The sequence below is a fragment of the Nasonia vitripennis genome (genome assembly GCF_009193385.2).
Source record: "Nasonia vitripennis strain AsymCx chromosome 1 unlocalized genomic scaffold, Nvit_psr_1.1 chr1_random0012, whole genome shotgun sequence".
In the NCBI taxonomy this organism is placed as follows: Eukaryota; Metazoa; Arthropoda; class Insecta; order Hymenoptera; family Pteromalidae; genus Nasonia; species Nasonia vitripennis.
In genome coordinates, this window is record NW_022279600.1 from 857,810 (window position 1) to 881,221 (window position 23,412).

Here is a 23,412-nt window from a genome sequence, read left to right on the forward strand (position 1 = left end):
CCACTCGCGCTCGTCGGGCCCGCGCATCTTCCTCGCGCCTGATTGGCTGGCAGTCCGCGCGGATAGCGAGTCGCACATCGGCGCCCGCTGATTCGCTCGCGACATGCGGAGGACCAATCAGCGCGCGCGCCGACGAGGCTCACTCTCGCGCCAACGATGCTCACTCTCGCGCTAACGTGGACGGTTAGCCGGCCCGTTCCTCGAACTCGAGGTCAGGCTGGCACCGACAATAACAATCCAACTCTCTTGTTTCTTCCGCGCACTCAGAGCTTGGCCGCATCGAACGAGATATCTCGTATCGACGCGGCTGCGACGTTTGCAACGTCGCATCAATCATAAAGTTCTAGACATGAAAATCCAAGGTTTGTATAAGTTTTTAACATTTTTTTGAGTATTCTTTTCTTTTTCAATAACTATGTACGTATTATTAGGTATTTCACTGGAGAAAGTAAAAGTATTCGCAGATGACTAGCAGAAACAATGTATTCAGACCCAACAATTTCAAGAAACAGGGGAAATATAGTCAAGCGAAATCTACATGAAATTTTTAAAAGCGAAGGTTATGCAAAATTGTCAGTATTTGAATCAAGTTAATTCCCATATATATTGAATGCAAGCCGAATATGCAGTATCATAGTAATGCTTATAATAATATGTAAGCCGCAAGAACATGTAACGGGCTCCTGAAGGATTAGCTCGCGCGCTCGCCCTCTCTATCTCTTTCGCGTCTATTGCCGAATTCCCACGTATTTATTATCGCGCACGCGACTCTACGCGATTTCGTCGCGGCTCAGCGGTACTCATACTGCTACGAGTTGGCTATGGTGCTCAACTCGTTACAACCCCTCCCTAGAATCGATCTATCGATCCGATGTCGATTCTATCTTCGTACGTTCGCAATGAATTGTCACATCACGCAGCGCGATAATGGATCTGGGGGTGCTGGGGTAATAAAAGAAAACTACGCTCTCATGGTTATATTCGGGTCTAGTCTTATATTTGGCCTTATGCAGCCGTACATTTGAGGATTTGTTGCTTCTTGCGACATTGGGGTGTCCGCAGACGTAGAAGGACTTCTGTGACGTCCTGTCTGCGGCCCCCGATGTCGTTACGCGTACCGCGCTTTTCGCGCGAGGGCGCCCAGACGCCTGGAACCGGCGTGCGCGGGCTCGGGCTTCGGCGAGGGCTGCCTCTGCCCTGGCGACCTCGCGCTCGGCCTGGCGACCTAGTGACCGGCGGATGACTCGTCATGACATTCTCGCTAGATCTCTGCTCGCGTTTCTTTTGGCACGACGACTTTCCATGCCGTATCGTCATTCATAGACGCTGGCAATTTCTCATCCGGGCAGAAGTAGTACAGCTGCCCGCCGTACATCTTATACAGCGGATCTTTGCTCGGATGCAGTTGTATATCACGGACCTTTTCGCAGTACCATTCGTCCTGGGTCTCGCTTGCCCATCCGACTGCCTCGACTGGTACTGCGTCCTCTTCGTACATACGCCACGACGCGTCTGGTACGGCATTTAGCAGGCCTTTCGTATGCTCCACAGTGTAGACGTGGCCCTGCATTTCTAGTGCCTATCTGTCTAGGCGTCCGGTGGGATTATGCAAGTTGCATAACCACCGCAAACTACTGTGGTCCGTGATGACCTTAAATTGATACCCCACAATATAGGGTCTGAACTTCCGTATAGCCCAGATGACAGCGAGACATTCTCTCTCCGTGACGCTGTAATTTCTTTCGGCATTCGACATCGTGCGGCTCGCGAATTCTAAAACCCGCTCTTCTCCGTCTGCAACACGAACTGTGATTCGAAATCTGGGCGATGAAGAATCGGTACAGACGCTATTAGCGCTTTCACTCGTTGGAAAGCGTCTTGTTGTTCCGTCCCCCACTCGTACTTTCTGCCTTTCTTCGTCAGGCGATGGAGTGGTTCAGCGACGGTCGCGAATTCTTGCAAGAATTTGCGATACCACGACGCCATTCCTAGGAAACGTCTCAGCTGTTTTAGGTTTTTTGGCGCTGGATACGCCACAATGGGCGCTATCTTCTCTGGATCTGGCCGAAAACCATCGTGATTAACCAGGACGCCGAGGTACTTCACCTCTTCTCGGCAAAAGACACTTTTATCCCGGTTTATCGTCAATCCAGCCGTTAACTCGCTGGAGCACTTTCTCTAAGTACTCGAGATGCTCTTCAAACGTCTCCGTCGCGATGATGATATCGTCGAGGTACGAGTACGCATATGTCTGGAGTTCTGGGCTGATCACTTCGTCGATCATTCGCTGGAAGGTCGCTCCAGCGTAGGCTAAACCAAACGGCATACGCGTGAATTGAAATAAACCTAGCCCAGGAACTGTAAAGGCCGTCAGAGGTCTCGCCTCCGGCTTCAACGGTATTTGATGGTACGCGCTACTAAGGTCCAACGTCGATATGTACTTCGCTTTCTGCAGTTTACGAAGGATATCATCCATGTTAGGTAATGGATATGCGTCAGCCTTTGACAGCGCATTAACTTTCCGGAAGTCGACGCAAAAACGATATTGCCCGTTTGCTTTGCGCACCATCACTACTGGACTTGACCAAGCACTGTCGGAGGGTTCGATGATTCCCGCAGCAAGCAACTCTCGTACTTGTTGATACATCTCCTCCTCTATTTTTAGCGACACGGGATAATACTTCTGTTTTATCGGCCTGGCCGATCCAACGTCTATCCCGTGCTCAATTAACTGCGTCCTACCGATCCTACGATTGGATTTAGGCAGGATGCCGTCCAGCATTCTGCGAGACTCGCTGGACAACAGTGCGACCATACAATCAAAATCGCCTGAGGTTCCGCGCGAGGTATCGGCTACGCCCTCCGTCACGTGCCTCTCCTCTCGGTAAGACTCCTCACGCGACGGTTCAAGAGGAGAAGTAACCTCGCCTACTCCTCCTTTTTGCCGTTTCCCTTACCCAAGGGACATTCTCGGGCAATGTGACCTTTTCCACGGCATTTGAAGCATTCTATTGGTTTCTTTTGCTCTCTTTGGTCCGATTGACCGGCATTCTCGCCAGACCTCTGGCTTTTACGCTCCGGACTAGGAGACTTGCCTCTCTCTTTCCTAAGTCCGGAGCGTCCTCACTGAGGGGCTGACTTCTTGTTGCCTCCTCCCGCGTTGGCGTGTTTCGCCGGTTGCGCCATTGCTGCAAGCTTCGTGTCAAACAGCTTGCCTATGGCGTCAACCAATAAGGACAGGGTGTCGGTTTGCCCCGCAAACCCCATGGCTGCCACCGGCGTTTTATCGCCAGTCTTCGGCGTTTCGTCCTTAATGGCGCATTCGGGGACGATTGCTACACCGGGCTTCGGAGGTGCTCGACACGAGGCTTCGCATGCTAGAGCGGCCTCGACTTCGACTGCTGCCTCGAGCAACTGCTCCACGGTGTAGAAATCCTTTCGCTGGAGCCCGCGTTTGAGACTAGGCAGCATATTGTGATAGATTCGATCCAGTTGCTGGCTAGCGTCTAGTCGAGGCACCATCCTCCGCATTATACCTTGCAGGTTATTTACGTACACCCGCACGTGTTCGCCAGGCCCTTGCGTACGCGAAATCACTTCGCTCAGTAATTTCTGCTGGTAGCCTTTCGTCTGCCCGTACCATCGCTTGATGCACTCGCAGAAATCGTCCCAGCTAGACCATTCTCTCTGTTCGGAGAGTCGGTTCTGTAACCACTCGTACGCATTATCCGTCAATACTTCTTGTAATGACGCTAACATCTGCGCATCGGACAGGTCGTCTAGCACACACTTGCACACCTAAGCGCGTCACTGTGACGTAGATTACTACGCGAAATCGAACAAAACGAAAAATCGAATTCGTATAATCGGAGCGAAATCCGTAAAAAAAACTTTAATTACGCCAGATAAGCACGAATTGCTTTTGGCGGGCGAACTCGTAGCACCGCTGTGCTCTCACTTGCAACGCACAGTTTGTGCTACAGGCATATACACACTCATACACCCGACAAAAAAAAATATTTTTCGAGGAATTACGCGTATATCTCGCTCTGCGAGTCGAGTGTCCTCTTCTTAAGAAATTTTGAGGTCTTCTTGGTTGAAAAATGGGCGCATACTGTTCCGCGTCTTCCCTTGGAAGTGAGTGTATACCTCGCGTTCTCGCAGAACTGCCTCCATGTAGCGCCGCAAGTACTCTCTCTCACACAATCTCGCCGCTGCGCGCTACGCTTCACTATAGCGTGCGTGGACTATACTTCGCGGCTACACGCGTTTGTGTTGCCGCTTTGCTGCCTTCTGTTGTTTAATTATTAATAATTAAACAACTTACAATTTCGCATATACGCTCTGTTTTCACACGAGACGTCACGAAAAAATAATTATGCTACTCTCTATCCTAACGAGAGTGCATTAAATTTCTCCCGACCACAAATAGAAAATTGTTCGACTCGGAGAGCATTCGATACTAGTGTCAGCTTCAAGTTTCGCTGCTCCGAGTCGTTTAATTCTACGTCGTGTGATAATATCGGTAGATATTTGTTCTCGGCCTGGTAACAAAAATCTCCGCTTATTATTCACAGACTTCTCGTGTGAATTACGTTCGAATTATTCGTATACGCCGGACGAATAAATTTGAACGTCGCTCAAATCTGCCTGATTTGAGCGCGACGTAAACAACACGGGGATGCTCGTGTTTACGTCGCTCGCGCGACCTTCTGAAATTCGCAACGGTTTCTTGCTCGCGCCGAAAATCGCGTAAATTACAATATTTGCGCGTTCCTTCCTAATTAATCCACGAACTGGGCGCCAATGTAACGGGGTGTGAATTCGATCAACAAATAACTCGTAGAACGACTGGATCGCATTCCCTCGATGCGGCGGAGGATTCCTCTCCGCCCGCGAAACACCACCGTTGCATGCAGCTGTTTCAGCTGCTTTTGTTTGCTGAGTCTACGCGCCGCCCGGCGCGTGCTCGGCTGCTCAACTGCGTTAAATAAATACTCTTAAATAACGCCCGCGGACGCGGCGGTATTCGCAGGAAGGAACAGGGATTGGAAATAAGCGAACGAGGTTCAGAAATGACGACAAATCACGTTAAATAAAAAGACTAGGGTTATATTTGTCAGTCGCGAAATAAACGTGAAGTTACAAGATAAATTATAATACGCGCGTCGCCAACAACTTTGCGACTCGCCGCGACGCTAGAACATTCGCGCTCGCACGCGTGTATCGACGTGAAGGTCGCGCGCGCCGGATCACCCTCGCATGGGTGATATTCACTCACCAGGCACTCTCTCTCTCATGCACGGCGCGCCACACAAACCTTCTCTCTTTCGTCGAAGATGCTCGTAGTCCTGGACAGGCCGCAAGACTCCGTAACCACCCTGGACCGCTATGCTCAGGCTGGGGTCACCGGGCTCCGCGACACACTCACACACGCAAAAATCCTCTCGAAGTTGCTGGACACAGCACAGCACTAACACTACCGCGAGACCTTGGAAAACTTAGCGAAGTCGCGTGTATGTTTAGCGAAGGCCGAGAGCTATATGAGCGCGCTCCTGAAGGATTAGCCCGCGCACTCGCCCTCTCTATCTCTTTCGCGCCTATTGCCAAATTCCCACGTGTTTATTATCGCGCATGCGACTTTACGTGATTTCGTCGCGGCGCAGCGGTACTCATACCGCTACGAGTTGGCTGTGGTGCTCAACTTGTTACAAACAGCAGATAATTATCAAGTCAAAGAAAGTCAGAGTGCACACCCCCCAATTACAAGTCAACCAGAGCAAATGCAAACGATTCAGTGCTCAATTCCTCAACAGCTTAATTTGTTGGCTTAATTCATGGAATTCAAGACAAAATGAAGTAATTACTATCAAAGTTCGACAGTATTTAGTTTTGGGTGTACTTTGCCAGTGAATGAGCTGTGTAGTTGTGACGGTACAAGACTTATCTAGTTCAGAACTGAGGGCTATTAAGGGTGTTATTCCGGGTAAAATGGGTAAAGATGAAGTCATGCCAGGAAAAGCTGCTTGTAAATGGGTAGAAAACAGCAATGACAGCAGATTATTCCACGCGGAGAGGGAAAAACTGGCAAGCACCAAGGAGACACGCGTTACCAGGAGAAAAGCTCGAGAGGAACTACAGGATGATGCATATGGAGCAGGTGAAAATTAAATTTTCTAAATACTTAATCTAATATTATTAATATTTTCATTTTATACTTTCAAGTATTTCTTTTTAAAAGTTATTCTTATCACTTTTCAGCTAATCTTGGACTAAGTGGGTTACCACAGCTGCCTCATAAAGTTGAGGTTATGATGGACAGGATTCACCAAATGCCTTGTGACTACGGTGAAAAAAAGATAAGAGCATTGAAGAAATTTTATTAATAAAAACATGCTTTTAAATGAAATGTACTAATTTAAACTTTTTGTGTTCTAGATACATTTACACCCCAACAGGAGTTTTTATGTGTCCAGACGCGACAGTCTGGTACAAAATGTTATACATAATCACCGTAATACTTATCTCTATCATTTTTTTATTGCTTCAATCATTGATATCCATCAAAATATAACAAGTATTGTAAGTCAAAACTTTAAAACCCATTAAAGCCCATGCTAAGACTGGTTGAGATAGCGACAAACAAACTGTGCTATCCTTTGCATAAGTGAAAAATAAAATATACGTATTTTTTCTTATGTCAGTTGCAATTGTTTATAACAAATTATTTAAACAAATTATACAAAAATTTATAATTTTCAAAATCTGAATGCGGGAATCGATTCTGGAGTTAAAATCGAGACGAAAACCTATATAACACTTTTTTGTCAGAGTTCAATTTGTTAGTGTAATGTAGGAATAAACTATTGACAAATAAGTGTTTCCATTCTCTTGCATGGTATGTGGAATCATATCAGTATTTTTTACTGATAAATTTTGAGATCTTATACTGTAATTGGATAAGTTTATTTCATTTCGCAAATCCTTCGATTTCCGCATTCAGATTTTGAAAATTATGAATTTTTGTGTAATTTGTTTAAATAATTTGTTATAAACAATTGCAAATGAAATAAGAAAAAATACGTATATTTTATTTTTCACTTGTGCAAAGGATGGCACAGTTTGTTTTTTGCTATTCCAGATAGATTTTGCTTGGGACTTGACATGGTCACTTTTTTTCCCCAACATGCAATTGTTTATTCCTACATTACACTAACAAATTGAACTCTGACAAAAAAGTGTTATATAGGTTTTCGTCTCGATTTTAACTCCAGAATCGATTCCCGCATTCAGATTTTGAAAATTATAAATTTTTGTATAATTTGTTTAAATAATTTGTTATAAACAATTGCAAATGACATAAGAAAAAATACGTATATTTTATTTTTCACTTATGCAAAGGATAGCACAGTTTGTTTGTCGCTATCTCAACCAGTCTTAGTATGGGCTTTAATGGGTTTTAAAGTTTTGACTTACAATACTTATACATAATCACCGTAATACTTATCTCTATCATTTTTTTATTGCTCCAATCATTGATATCCATCAAAATATAACATTTTGTACCAGACTGTCGCGTCTGGACACATAAAAACTCCTGTTGGGGTGTAAATGTATCTAGAACACAAAAAGTTTAAATTAGTACATTTCATTTAAAAGCATGTTTTTATTAATAAAATTTCTTCAATGCTCTTATCTTTTTTTCACCGTAGTCACAAGGCATTTCGTGTATCCTGTCCATCATAACCTCAACTTTATGAGGCAGCTGTGGTAACCCACTTATTCCAAGATTAGCTGAAAAGTGATAAGAATAACTTTTAAAAAGAAATACTTGAAAGTATAAAATGAAAATATTAATAATATTAGATTAAGTATTTAGAAAATTTAATTTTCACCTGCTCCATATGCATCATCCTGTAGTTCCTCTCGAGCTTTTCTCCTGGTAACGCGTGTCTCCTTGGTGCTTGCCAGTTTTTCCCTCTCCGCGTGGAATAATCTGCTGTCATTGCTGTTTTCTACCCATTCACAAGCAGCTTTTCCTGGCATGACTTCAAATTGCTCCATAATCTTCAGAAAGCTCGTACGACCACCATTGAAGGACGTAACAGCTGTGTACACTCCAATATTGAGCACTGACAAGCCACTAAATGATGATTTAGGAACCAGCTTCCACACAGAATTGTTGAAACTTTCATTAGAATTCTGTGTGAAAGCTCCAACATCTTTCCAGAAGGTTTGGTTCCTTTAAATCTTCATAAATAGGCTTAATCTTCTCCATAATAGCAGATGGAATGCTGCTTTTGTGCTTAAAATTCTTCAAAGTCTTGTGCACTTTGGCTTTCTGCCATTTACACCAGCTGCTGGCTCCTTTCGGACACAAGTGGTGCTGAGGCTTTGCGTCTGTTGACAGCTGGTGATAGAAGGTTGCCCAGATTGCATTGAACATGTCTTCCACGGAATCAGAGTGATACCTGATTGCTTTGCCGTAGTATGAAGACAGTCTGTCGATCACTTTGGCAGTCAGTCGTCCTCTTCCTCCAATTCCTTTTCCATCCGAGAGTGTCTGTCGTCCTAGTGATTACTTCAAATTCCTGAGACGCGTACCCATCCTCTTCTGCACATGACCGATATACTATTTTTTTGCAACGGTCAACCTGCTGCCATAGGGTTGCGCTTCTCTCACTGCTTTGTAAACTTTCGAGTCACCATCACCAATATAATTTTTGTACATTATACCACTCTTCTTTTGAACGTTGAAACATCTGGACGATTCCATCCACTTCTATTTTTCCTGCACTGCCTTGATGGTTAGCATTATAATTTGGTTCATGCTCTTCGTACCATTCTTGATATGGAATCGTGTCTTCTTTGCCTGACCAGTTATCACATGCTTTGCAGAAGCTGTTCTTGATGGCGACATCCAAAACCTTTACTGTTTTATTTCCAATGATGCTGGCAAGGCCTTGTAAAGATGCAAAGCCCTTCTTCCTCCAGGAGCCATCGCCAGAAACATCTAATTGATTGCTTCCTGTAGCTTCCATCTCCTCTTGAACTGCAGCCTTCATAGAATCCTCAGCTACTTTTTGACACACTTCACTTAATTGATTCCTAATTGTATCGTAAGCAGATTGTGCTACTGGCTTTTGCAGATCCATGATGCCACAAAAGGTAGACAATCCAGCGTGCCCATGGCCAAGTGCACGCAGTGCGATAATGCTTCTTCTGTTCACTTCACATGCATTGCTTCTTGAACCCACTTTCTTGCAAGAGTTTATCGCACTTATCTGACCACACTGTTCACAGACAACATCAATTTTGAAAGCAAGCCCTTGTACACTTGATTCACTAAAATGTACATTGCTGTGACAGACACCACAACACAAAACATCTTGAAGTTCACTGTACAAAATGCTGACATCAATAAGCCTATTTTTTGTAGAAGCAGCATCTGGAACTGTCGATGTGCTGATTTTCTTCGCAGATGCTGAAAGTCTTGGTCTCTTCTCCACTTGATCATCTTCATTGTTTTTAAAGCCAAAAAATCCTCTTGGCCTCTTCTTATTCCTTCCTCGAGAATATTTTTTGTCTGGATGAGTGCTGGCAAATCTTCCTCTAACATCTCTTCTTTTAGCCATTATGTTACACTTACACTATTTAATTTAAACTTATCACATAACACTTTCACTGACACTTGCACTTTTTGAAAAAACTTAACCTATATAAACGCACCTATCACCCTCGCAGATTCACTCACGAACGCGCAAAAAAATCCACATTTACACTGACTGACAATTGTTAATTAATTAATATATCCTATTTTTCAGTGAGATTAAACAACCATAGATTTATGCATGTTGTTATGGAAACAGGTGATACAGATTTGAGTTGTTTATCATGGAATAAAGATAACTTTTTTTACGACATTTTATGAATCATTAAGGTAACATAAAACTCATAATAGTAATAATAATATATATGGAAAAGTAAAATCAATGCTTATTGAGACATGGAAAGTACAAGTATTATCTGTTATTCGAATCACATATTATTTGTATGGTGCTTATAAGCACTTGATATTTCTCAGAAACCTTTCGAATTATGACAAATAAGAGACCAGTAAATGAAACTTGACACATGATTTACAGGTTATAAAATCTTTAAAAAATTATAAAGCTAATATTTAAAAATGCCTAAAAAGATTTTTTTATCTCACTGCTATATAATTTGAAAACCTTTTTTGATCGTATACTCAATTCGAACTCTTTTTCTCTTGATTTTCTCAATACTTTTTCTTATAAAACTACAATCAGCGCACTAATCTTTGCGTAAATGTACATAAGTCAAGTGGCTCTAATCATACACGCAGAAAGTCAATAACGAAGCAGCTGAAAATATCTTATAAGGAACATGAAAGTTCTTAAGTAACAAAATCGATATATCTCTGCGTCGTTTGGTTTGGTACTAGTGAAGCTTCAGCAGCTTCTTGATTTCATTCTTCTGGGCAGCATCTAAATAGCTGGTGCCATCTGGGGTTAAGCCGTTTGGTTTTGCTCGCTCAGTCAATTCAATGAAAATGTAATCCATGAAAAGTTTGAATTAGCTAAAAAATATAACAAGGTAAATAATTTTTTGCTACCATGCAAAACATTTCTAGTTAGATATAACAATTTTTTCATAAAATTTAATTATTTTCAGGTCCTTGAAGATGAAATAAAGATGACTCCAGAACAGTTAGCGATTAAGGGACATTTGGAATAGAAAGTAAAAAATCTCATGACAACAAATATTGTTCAATGCTTGGGAGTAATTTATACCTTAAATTAACTATATAATTTGACGTGCTATACAAATTTACAATAAAATATATATTTCTAATACCAGTTTGAAAATTTTTCTTTTTTTATTATAATCTATTGAAAGCACCAGAAGATATGTAAAAAAACTTATAATGTATTCAAAATATTTTAGGACTTTTAATGAAAATAGTAAATTATTTTTACAAAACTAATCTAGTCACGAATCGTCTGATTTTCATTTCCTGAACCTTATCTCTTTCATAATCGGCTTGTGAATATACATTCTAATATTACATTCTTTGATCTATTATAAATATTTATAAACAGCTTAAATATTCAATGATTTGCATGTATAAACATTACATAAAAGTTATAACTTTAGCAATATCGAGTAAAGCTAAATATAATTAACACACATACATCATTTTATATCAACTAGCTAAAAACTCGTTCGCTCACGCTCGCTCGTTCTATTTAAACATTATTTCAAGTTTTAAATATACATTCCACAAATTTATGATAATAAAAATATGAAACAAAAACAATAATAAAATAATATATCAATATTTAAAAATAACTTTATTTTAAAAGCAAAAGTAATTGCATTATAACATTAAAACATAATACTTATTATTTAAATTTGTGCGATGTGATGTATTACCATACTGAACAAAAATCAGATGACAATCAACTGATAATCAGCTGATCATCAAATTATTTTTAATTGTAATGATATAATTTATACTTTGGATTAAAAAAATTAATAGAATTTTCAATTGTTCTGTTTTTTTAGATTGTTAAACAAAATATTATGTAATAATATTAATTGAATTTATGTTTTAAGATATAAGTTTCAATGAATTATTATTAACTTTATATACATTGATAAAATTTTATTTTTATTACTAACTAATTATAATCTCTTATTTATATTAGGAATTAGATCAGCGTGATTTGAACTTGATAACTTAGATTTTATCTGGTAATAATTTAATCATTTTTTTTAATACTTAGAAAAAAAATTTAATTCATTATTCCTTAGAATCATATTTATAAAAAAATATACATCTTCCACCCTTTGAAAATTTACAACATTATAAAATATATTCCAAAGAATTTAAGTATAAAGTTTAAAATATATATAATTAATCAAATTAAATGATAACGCTAAATGTAAAATTTCTTTTTGAAAATATCATTAATTCCATATTAATACTACATTCAAACTTATATATTTTATATAACATCTTAGTACATATTTTATAATAATTGCACAAAGCGTTTCATAAGTTTGTGAAGTTTTATTATCATAAAATTTAAACTGTTTTTTTTTAATGTCATTATTTTTATACTGACACTAAATCTAGATTTTATGCTTTATTTTTGATACCTTGTTATATGTTTTACAATATTCAAGAGATTTGTCAAGTTTTTAGAAAGCAAAAAATTTACTTTCTTCTAAAGCATAGACGTTGATTCCTTCCCACACAGCATGAAATATTTCGGAAATATTGGAACGAAATATTTTAAATCTTCCAGGAATCTTTCGACGAAATATTTCTGAAATAATGTTATGTCCCTCGAATTCCTATATTGAAATATTTTTTGAAAGAATTCAGAAATATTTCTGAAATTTTTCACGAAATATTTCAGAAATATTACTGCAATAATATCATTTCATAAAATGCCCCGCCTTGCAAATCTCTCATGAAATATTTGCTTGAAATATTTCTGAAATGTTTCTAAATTATTTTGTGGCACGAAGTCTCCTGGGATTTGTATTTGAAATAATTCTGGAATATTTAAGCAAGCCTCCGTAATATATTTCTTTAAAATATTTCTGATTTCTTTCAGAATTATTTCTGTGTTTAATATTTACTGGAAAATTTGCAGTAAAATAATTCCGGAACATTCAAGAAAGCTTTCATAAAATATTTCTTTCCTAGATTTGAGAAACACTTCTGGAATGTTTCTAAGTTTAATAACCACTATAAGTTACTAGTGAAATGATGATTCTGAAGAATTATTACATAAGTATTTCAAGAAATGTTCCATTGGAATATTTCCGAAATAATTACATGATAGTTTGCGAGACATATGTATGGAAGAATCCTGAAATATTTCAAGAAATATCCAAAATTTATTTGAAAAGTTCCAATAAAATATTAAAGAATTATTTCATAAATATTTCAAGAAATATTCTATTGAAATATTGCAGAAATAATCATATAAAAGATTGCGAGACATGTGTATGGAATAATTCTGAAATCTTTCAAGAAATATCCAAAATTTATTTGAAAAGTTCCAATAAAATATTAAAGAATTATTTCATAAGTATTTCAAGAAATGTTCCATTGGAATATTTCCGAACTAATTACATGATAGTTTTCGAGACATATGTATGGAATAATCCTGAAATATTTCAAGAAATATCCAAAATCTATTTGAAAAGTTCCAATAAATTATTAAAGAATTATTTCATAAATATTTTAAGAAATATTCCATTGTAATAATGAAGAAATAATTATGTAAAAGTTTACAAGATATATCTATGGAATATTTCATAAATTTTTTGATAAATGTTTAAAAATTCGTTACAAAAGTTCCAAAGAAATGTTTAAAGAAGATTCCAAAAAATATTTCGGTGTGTTATTAAGTAAATAATTCTGAGCAATATTTTATGAAATATTTATGTAAGATTTCCTAAAGAACATATTGAAATATTTAAAAAGGAATTTCATAGATTCCAACAAAATATTTATGGAATATTTCTGAAATATTTCGAAATCTTTCATGCTGTGTGGGTTATTAACTCTTTAAAATAAATCTTCCTTTTTATGAATCATGATTAATCTTAACGAATATAATAAAACTTACATTAAGGAGTCATGTATTCTTTGGATAAGTATGTGGCATATCGTAACCATGTGTCCCTACTGTTAACGGTGATGGTAAGTGGGCATAATATGTCAAAAAAATTATGGACATTTCAAGAATAGCAACCTAACCTTGCACACATTTATGTATTTGTATAAACATGACCACATTCACACTGACATATATAGTTTTTAATATGTACTTAAGTGTGGATATTAGAAAACATCAGGTGGAATCTGTGTGTTCAAGATTACCAATGATGGAGTTTAAATATGTTGATCTTGATAGATATTCTTCAACTTAGTGTTTGAGTCAGTCGCAGGCAATATCCATCATTTGAGTGTCTTATATGCAGTGTATTCATGTAAGTTTGTGATGTAGATGTTTGTTTTATTATGTATAAACAGGCAAGCGTAACAATTTTTACTTTACTAGACGGCGTCTTTGCTAGCTAATCCATACTGAATCTTATGGTTCTGGGTGCGAAATTTACAGATGGGTGTTTACATGAGAATTTAAACTACAGCACTTGAAATAAAGGCATGTGGATATATTGTTTTAACAAATTGAAACAAATCACCATACAAACTTTTAGCCCTCTAAGTATGGTAGTTTTTAATTGACAGCAAAAAGAAAAATTGAAAAAATTAATCGTACAATTATTGAGAATTTGATTTTGCTCTTAATCAAAAACCATCATATTTAGAGGGTTGAAATTTTGCATGGTGATTTATTTCAAGTTGTTAAAACAATATATCCACTTGTTTTTATCTCAAGTGCTGTAGTTTAAATTTTCATGCAAACACCCATTTATAAATTTTGCTCTCGGAACCATGGGTTTTAGTGTAGATTAGCTATTTAACCATTTACTTTTGTGTGATCATAAAAACCTTTATTATTTTTTAACATCATTTATTTGATGTCTGCTACAAAGTTAATGTAACGACTCCGGATTATGTCACATAACCACAAAACTTGTTAGTAGTAGTAATAAAATAGAATCGAAATTTAAATCGAATTAAGTTTAAGATTGTGAAATTAATAATGGACCAGAAAAATTAAATCATTGCAATCTATTGTAATTTATTTGAATAGGTTTATATTTAGTTTTTAGTGTATTGTAAAGAATTGAAAAAATCAAAAGTGTGTATTGTAATAAGTAGTGCATTTAGTTATTTGTAACTATAAATATATACAGAAGTTTTGTGTATCGTAGTTTTATTGTTTATTAGAATTGATAAATTTGGTAGTTTTTTTGTAATATAAAAATGCAGTAATGTTAAATATTACAATTTATGAACATTAAACACTGTCAGATTACGTAACATATCAAATGAAATATTCAAATTTTTTAATAATATAAATTAAATCAACTTATTAAAATTTATATTGAATCTGAAAATGAATATCATGGTTTTCAACTTTTATTAATGAACATAAATATACCTTAATGTAGTTTTATAATTTTTTTATTTACTACCTGATTATTATGTTATACATTTTGTTAAATTAATTTTATTATTTTACATTTTCTGATATCCAGGATTGTAATCTAAAATAAAATAATTAAATTAGTATGTATTATTATTATTGTATTCAATAACTGAATTTTAATAATTTACCTTAAACTTAATTCTGATGTTAGGTCTTGTGATATAGTTGACGTGGTTACACATTGAATATATTTTTTATCACCATATTCTCCTACTTTTGCTCCACGGATTGACCAAATTGAATTAATTGGATATTTATTCTCCTTTGATTTGAGACCCCATAATACTAGTGTAAACTGAAATTATAATTTATTTATTTATTGATATAAATGGCCTCTAAAGTCCTAAACAAAAATACATAGTAATGAATGAGATAGTTTGCATGCAGTCACTCTATATACACCGATTCATCTGTTTAAATTTAATTTTTAGATTAAGGTTTTTAAGTTAGTGTCATGTTTATTAAAATATTGAACGAAGTGCAAATTAAAATAATTTAAAATATGAGTAAATTAATGACAAGTAATAAATATTTTTCGTGTTGTAAATAAGGTTAGAAATTGAGTGTGAATATAGCTAACTTTTAAAATATCTTTAAGCATTATAATTGATCAAAACTGCTAACTAAATAGTTTATTTCTGAACACAACTTTTATTCATTTTATTTTTTCTGCGTTAAATTTTAAATACCGAAAAATATATAATTACATGTACATGGTATAAATTATATTTTATCGTTATTTAAATTTTTATTAAAGGATTTAGTTTTATAGTACATAATATATTTGCATTATATTTACTGTATTATGTATGAATATAATTGTTTGTGTATTTTAATTAATTTATTGATATTGAAATTAAAATAAAATAAAAATATAAATTTATTATGAAAATGAATATAGTTCAACATACCGAATCTTTTGTATTATCATAAATTATGACGTCTCGTTTGTCACTACAACTGCATCTTTGACTTCTTTAATGGCAATTTTAACGTCTAAAAAGTAAGTGTTTTTTATTATTATATAATATATTGTGTTACAATGTTAATTTATACGGTTGAATAATAAGATTTATAATTTATTTATTCTATTATCTTAATAAATTATGAATATGATTATATAATTTCAAATAAAATAAATAATATTAAAAATATCTTACCTATCAAAGTACCTTTAGGCATCATTTCAATTTCTTCCAAAGTTTGGAAATTGGAACTGGACTTATAATGAGATACGTCTAAATCACTATCTTCAACTTTTCGAATCTCAGTAAATTGAGTGCAGCATAATTCACATAGAGTTCCTAAGTTATTGAAATTCGAATTGGTTGGCTTCATTAGCATATTTCTAAATTCATATATATTATCTTCCTAGATGGAATATTAAAATAATTATATTTATAACATTAGATATAAATTTTATTAGGTATATAAGAAATTAGAATACTTGAATTAAAGGGTGAAACTCATCACAGTCGTTATCAAACATAGTTCAACGTATTATGCAGGATTCATCACTAATATCAAAAAGACATGACTTTTTACAAATTTTTGAGTTTGTACACAACCTTATATCAGATTTAGTTATAATTTTTCCTTTGAATGTTGCCCTAAAATAAAATATGAATTTTATATATTTAAATTAATAAAATATAAAACTTTTACAATAATAGAAAATATATGAGAATGTTTTACATATAACATTAGTAATTTTATAATTTTAAAATTAATTTAAATTAATTTTTAATGATTACCTTTATTTATTGTGCAAGGCTAAATGTAAATTAATTCCTTTACCACATAATTATTACTAATAATGCAATCAATACAATTATTAAAATTATTTTGTGATACTGAATAGAAAGTTCTAATACTTTTAATTCAAAATAAAAATAAATTATTGCTTGTTAATAATATATTTGATTTTCTTACTTGTATACGAAATCAATTGCATCTTGAAACGATCGTAGAGAGTCAAATTTAATTTTTTTCGTTGATGCAGGACCCTTAGGTGTATCGGAATTTCGTTTACCTTCGCTCATTTTATTTAATTGAAATAAAATGCGTCTCGGTGGGTTTTGGTACGAATTTTAATTACGCACGTGTTTCTCCTTCGAAAATTCTTCATGTTATGCGGTGCTACTAAACTAAACGTGCGTCGTATTTGATTTTTCCGCGAACCTGACCACAGTTAAACTCAAGTTTGTATATGGACTGTAAAAAATCCGATCGTATATTTACCAGACTGAGAGTTGGAAATTTTTTATACTATACTCAGTGTAGTAAATATGTCACTAAAATAGCTGAAATACTATGGCGTTGTAAATCTACTGATGCAAGTGATCTGCGAGTTTTTAAGGTTATAAAATTACAAATGCGCTGTATTAATACGAATCTCTGATATCATAACCAATTTTATGGTAAATTAACGACCCAACGCTATTTTTGAAAAATTACTACTAAAGGATACGTAGATCTAATAAAAATTTTGTATCTAATACATAGGAAATGAAAAAAAATGGTTTATTTAAACTGAATGGTTTATTGCATGACCAATTTTATAGTAATTAAATTACATTATAAATAATCATGTACATTTTGCCCGCTTATGAGAGACTTTTTTTTTAACTTATAATAATACATTATATTTTATAATCACAATAGTTACGCTCATTTTTTACAGTAGTAGGGACTGCGCGGCTGCTGGGCCAAACCGAATACCGACGCATGGTAACTCATATTAGTAGGTCCCTGTTCTACCGACAGAGCATTGCATATCGACCATGCTGCCAGCGGTGGCGCCCCCCATAAACCAGTGTTGTCGACGTTACCGACCCCCCCTCCATAGCTCAGAGTGTGCATCGGTAATTTACTTTATCGACCTGGGATGCGATGGATAATTTGGAATAGGATTTGCAGGATTAAAGGTTGAGATAAACTAATGTTGCCGACGGTGACGTCTCCGTTTCCGACCCAACCTGTTTTATCAAACATGATTGGTTGAAATTTCAATATGGCCGATTTGTTCAGGAGCTGACATCTAGACGCTGGCTGAGTCTCTGAGCAATGAGCATCTAGCCATCCTGAGGGCTTATGAAACTTCTAATAATATTTAGGCAGGGCATATACAAAGACTTCATCACTTTTTGATGCTACTGATGAAGGAATAGGAATTTAGGATTTGGTGATAGTACAAATATAAATCCAGTATTCATGATATATTTTATGATTTATTTATAAAAATCCTTATTTTTTATTTGAGTATACATATTGTATTATAGCTAAAACATATATAAAAGCTCTTATAACTAAAACACATCTCAAAATTTTTATTTATTACATGAGTATATATTCTTATAACTAAAATATATGTATTAAAAAATTTTTAAAATAAATACATGAAAATTCTAGATGAAATACAATAGTGATATTGGCATCTAAACATGTTAACCCTTAAGAAGAAATGTGAAATACCATGCCTATATATATATATATATATATATATATATATATATATATATATATATATATATATATATATATATATATATATATATATATATATATATATATATATATATATATATATATATATATATATATTATTTTTTTTTTTTTTTCAAATATTCGTTAGAAATAGCATTAGAGAACCGTTAGAGTACATAATAAACTTATATAAATCTAATAGTAATTAAATTGTGATTTATAAATTGGATAATACTTTCAATGTAAGATGTTGTATAAAAATCCTTAATATTAGAAGAAAAAAAAATTTACTAAGCGTCGTGATAATCCCCTTTAAAAAAGAATTTAACATAAATAAACACTCTAATTATTGAGAAAAAATCCTTAATACTATACGCAGTGGAGGTAAATTATTACATGAATTCAATAATGTTGTGTCCATAATGTACTAGATAAACATCTCTAGTATCAATTTCATTCTTCAACTTCTCCTCGTCGGTGTTGTTCTCGATGAGGAAGGCAATTACTTTGGTGGGTAGGAAAACGTCGAAACTTCCATCCAACTCCAACACCATCTTCGCGCCAAATTTTGTCTGAACTTTCTTATGTTTGGATATTTTGTACTTCTTGTTGATCTCCAAATCCTTAATTTTTTTCGTAGGCAGGAATGGTGGAGCTTTTGCCACAGCTTTCAGCGACTCCATTCTGTAAAAATAATGAAACAATATGTATAAGCTTATTATATTTGTTTATGCATTACAAGAATATATTATACTCACATGATAAATTATTCTTCCAATGTTGTCGTTGTTGTATCCGAATCAGATGAGGAATAATAATCCTCAAAGAAATGCAGTGGGAAGATAAAATCTTGTCGTACTGCACGAAGCCACTTGTTTATTGCGTAAACGTTTTGAACTGCACAATTCTCCTTCCAGTCAGGAAGGTAATGTGAACACACCAGCGGAGTTCGAAATCCTGGTATCTTTAAGGATGGACAGCCGAGATCTTCTATATTACGGACGTCCGGGAAATATAGCTGCAGCCACTCCTTTTTCTGTGCACCTTTCACCCAAATAATAACGTTCCTTGTCGGTGATAAATCGAGGAGGCTGGAGCAAACTTCGGCTAGTTTGTCGTATGGCTGTTCACCATCGCTCCACTTTAATCCGTGAAAAGAATATTTGAGCCACAGATTGGCACACTGGACATCGCTCGACAAGTCGTACCAAGAGTGAGGTGGTTGAAATGTAGCTAATTGAGCTACTGCTGCTGGCTCGTTGGGATCAATGTAGGCCAACTCCTTGACTATGAATTCACCGTTTTGCCCCTTGAAGCCCTGGATAACAACAATCAAATCCATGTTATCTATGAAAATATTACTCATTAAGAATAAATTTATAAATAAAATAATAAAATATTTAAAATATACTTACAAATTCTACAGCTTTCTCAACTATTGTAGAGAACAGTATACTGCTTGAGTACACTCGGAAATGTATACAAACACGGAGCAGAGGACTGCTTAAATATACTAGAAATTTGTACCCTTCCACTACAAAAAAGCTTCTCAAGCTCGATTCATTCACGCTTGCGACATGCAACGTCTCTTTTCATGTTTCTTTGAACGACATCAGCTACCCCCTCTCTCATACGTTTATATGCATCTCCCATAGTCCCCACTCAGGCCTCTACAAGCAGTATTTTCGTTCAAAGCGCACCGATTTTGTATATCGCGCGCGGTACAGCAGATACAGCTAGATCCTGGGATTTTTCGACTACCCTTTCTCTCATACTTTTAAATGCGTTCCCCACAGTCCCCACTCTAGCGTATTGCATCGATTCTCTACAGCCTGCGCAGTGCAGTCGAAACAGCTAGATCTTCGGATTTTCCATTACCCTCTCCCCCGTACTTTTAACTACGTTTCCCATAGTCCCCACGCAGACGCCTGTAGGCTTATGTTTTCGGTACACTGACTCTCTGCAGCGAGAGCTGCAACCGAACGTCTGGAGACAAATTTTCGAGCAAAGCGCGCCGATTCTCTACTCTTTTTCTCGTTTTCTCAGCTACCCTCTCCCCCGTACTTTTAAATACGCTCCCCATAGTCTCCACACAGGCGCCTGCAGGCTTGTGTTTTCTCTACACTGACTCTCTACAGCGAGCGAGAGCTGCAACCGATACAGCTTGACCCTACACAGATGCTCTGCAGGGTGCATCTTCGCTGTGTTTTTTTTTCGGACGAGGTCAGCTCCTCTCTCCATCGTACTTTTAAATACGTTTCCCATAGTCCCCACGCGAGCGACTAGAGATGAATTTTCGATGCACTGACTCTCATCGATAGCCCTCATTTTTCACACATGAAAATAATGAAAAGCAAATGAAAAATTATCCCCACCCTTGCATCTATTGTATTATTTAAGTCAGAGCGCTGATGAAATTTATTTTAGTTGTCTTTCTACAGGGATTAGTTTATTATCACATTGAAAGAAATCTTCTACACAGATTATATCAGCAACATTAAAATATACTAATAGTGGTATGAATATTACTATTTACATTAAATTAAACAAATTATTTAAAATATCAGTATTCTGAATGTATAGAATTGAGTCGAAGCATCTAAAACACTTAAAAGCTCAAATTTCTTTGGCCGAAACTTTCCCAATCCCTTAAACAGATACGGCTAGTTTATTTGACAATTATTGCACCCAGATGTGTGAGAGCCAAACGCTTTGGATACACTTGCAAGTCGTTAAAACCATTCGAATCATAGCTCTCGGTGAAGTAACATCGTGCGTACGTGTGTGGGTGCATGTGTAAACAAATACGAAACAGTTAACAAAATTTTGTTTAAACAAGTGATTTAAAAAAAAATGTATCCTCATCATCAACATCAGCATGGAGAATAAAGTAAGTAAAATTTTATACATCTCTATCTCGCTCTCTCTCACTCTCTCTCTATCGTTCGCTCTCTCTCTCTCTCTCTCTCTCTCTCTCTCGTTCGCTCTCTCTCTCGCTCGCTCTTTCTTTCTCTTGCTCTCTTTATCTCTCTCTCTCTCTCTCTCTCTCTCTCTCTCTCTCTCTCTCTCTCTCTCTCTCTCTCTCTCATCTACCTCGTACTGAAAAGACATGCAGATACCTGTACTTTCTCTCTCTGTCTCTTTCTCGCACACAAGCTACACGCTCTATGCATACACGTGGACTTTACAATTTCTTTCTCTCTATCACTATCTATCTCAAACTAATGCTAGTAATCTTATATATTTATTGACTATTTGCTATTTTTCAGGAAAACGTGAATCCTATATGGTATCAGGGCAACTCCGTATTAAGCTGTGAAATCGACAAAGTAAGAAATAATTTAAAGCATGTTTTTGTTTCTAAGTTTAATCTTTATAAAAATAATTAATTTTTAAATTTATTTTATAGGATGGTTTAAATTATTCAATGGGGTTAAACTATCTCTTAATTGATACTAATAGTTAAGAAGCTGATAAGAATAGTATGAAACAGCACCCACAACTCCCACAACTTCAAGAAAATCAGTCAAAAAGTGACAAAAATAAAATTTGTGAAACGGTACAGTTACAGCAGCATGAAAATACGTAAAATGCTAACATAAGTATATTGGAAGAATTTGACATTGATATTGAGTAAAAATTCAAAAATACGATAAGATTTGTAATAAGTTGTATTTTTTGTTGAATTTATTTAGTATTGTAATTATAAGTATAAAATCAGATTTTTTTATACCAAAATAAAACAAAGTTTTAATAACATTTGTATTATTTAATTTATTAATCCTCATCGTCTTCCACATTTTCTTGCACACAAAATCACACATACACACACAGACACGCTCGCACACACACGCACACACATACACACAGCCACGCTTGCACACACACGCACACACATACACGCACACCTACACATACCATTATTAACGACCGCTCTTACAAAAAGATGATTCGAATTTCTTTTACGTTAGTCACATTCATGCAGTCGCATCCGCAGGTATCCAGTAGACCTCTGTTTTACCAATTGGACCAATCGGTTCTCTCTTACGCTAGTGACACAGCAGCTATCTCTCTCTCTCTCTCTCTCTCTCTCTCTCTCTCTCTCTCTCTCTCTCTCTCTCAGAGGCTTGTCAATACGGGAATCCGATACATCTATGGTGTAAAGAGGGACGAGCACATCTCCCCTTACAGGCGTGAGTTGCAATGGCTCACCACCGCCGGACGTAGGAAGTACTTCATGGCCTGTTTTCTTAGAAAAATTTTCAACACCTCAATACCAGCTTATCTACTAGCCTATTTTGACTTCCACGTCGCACTCAGGCCTGGCAGGGGCGAGGTGACTCCACTGGACATCCCGTCCTTCAAGACGGAGACGCTGAGGAATTCATTTTTCATCAGCGCCTCCTACCTCTGGAACAGCCTTCCATCTCAACTTCGCGACACACTATCCATATCACACTTCAAACAAGCAGCTAAAAATTATTTCTTTAATTTGGAAAACACATAAACATCGCACAAACATACATACATTCTCTTTCATCTCATGTCATCTCTCAACATCACACACACCTTATACTATATACCCTTACACAAATTTTATTTATTCCTTTATCATAATACACTATATTTGTTATATGTACAACAAAATGTACAAAAATAAAGAGCAATTAATCTAATCTAATCTAATCTCTCTCTCTCTCTCTCTCTCTCTCTCTCTCTCTCTCTCTCTCTCTCTCTCTCTCTCTCTCTCTCTCTCTCT

At 35.8% G+C, this 23,412-nt stretch overlaps 1 protein-coding gene and 1 long non-coding RNA gene across 4 annotated transcripts; both read right to left on the bottom strand.

The window, feature by feature from the left end:
- Positions 1-15,126: 15,126 nt before the first annotated feature.
- On the bottom strand, positions 15,127-18,381 carry LOC100679825. 2 transcript variants are annotated; one of them, XR_004226441.2, is made up of 7 exons: positions 17,480-17,666; positions 17,100-17,381; positions 16,615-16,777; positions 16,328-16,538; positions 16,079-16,163; positions 15,296-15,462; positions 15,127-15,225 (listed from the first exon to the last, which is right to left on the bottom strand). It is a non-coding gene; the product is annotated as an uncharacterized LOC100679825 (long non-coding RNA). The 2 variants fall into 2 exon arrangements; XR_004226440.2 differs by having other exon boundaries at positions 17,100-18,381.
- Positions 18,382-18,953: 572 nt separating this feature from the next.
- Positions 18,954-22,796, bottom strand: LOC116415891. 2 transcript variants are annotated; one of them, XM_031921495.2, is made up of 2 exons: positions 19,412-22,796; positions 18,954-19,337 (listed from the first exon to the last, which is right to left on the bottom strand). In XM_031921495.2, exon 1 carries the CDS (start codon positions 20,017-20,019, stop codon positions 19,420-19,422), a length of 600 nt encoding a protein of 199 aa, XP_031777355.1. In that variant the 5' UTR covers positions 20,020-22,796; the 3' UTR covers positions 18,954-19,337; positions 19,412-19,419. Both variants share the same exon structure in this region, with proteins under 2 accessions (XP_031777355.1, XP_031777356.1).
- Between the last annotated feature and the right edge of the window lie 616 nt (positions 22,797-23,412).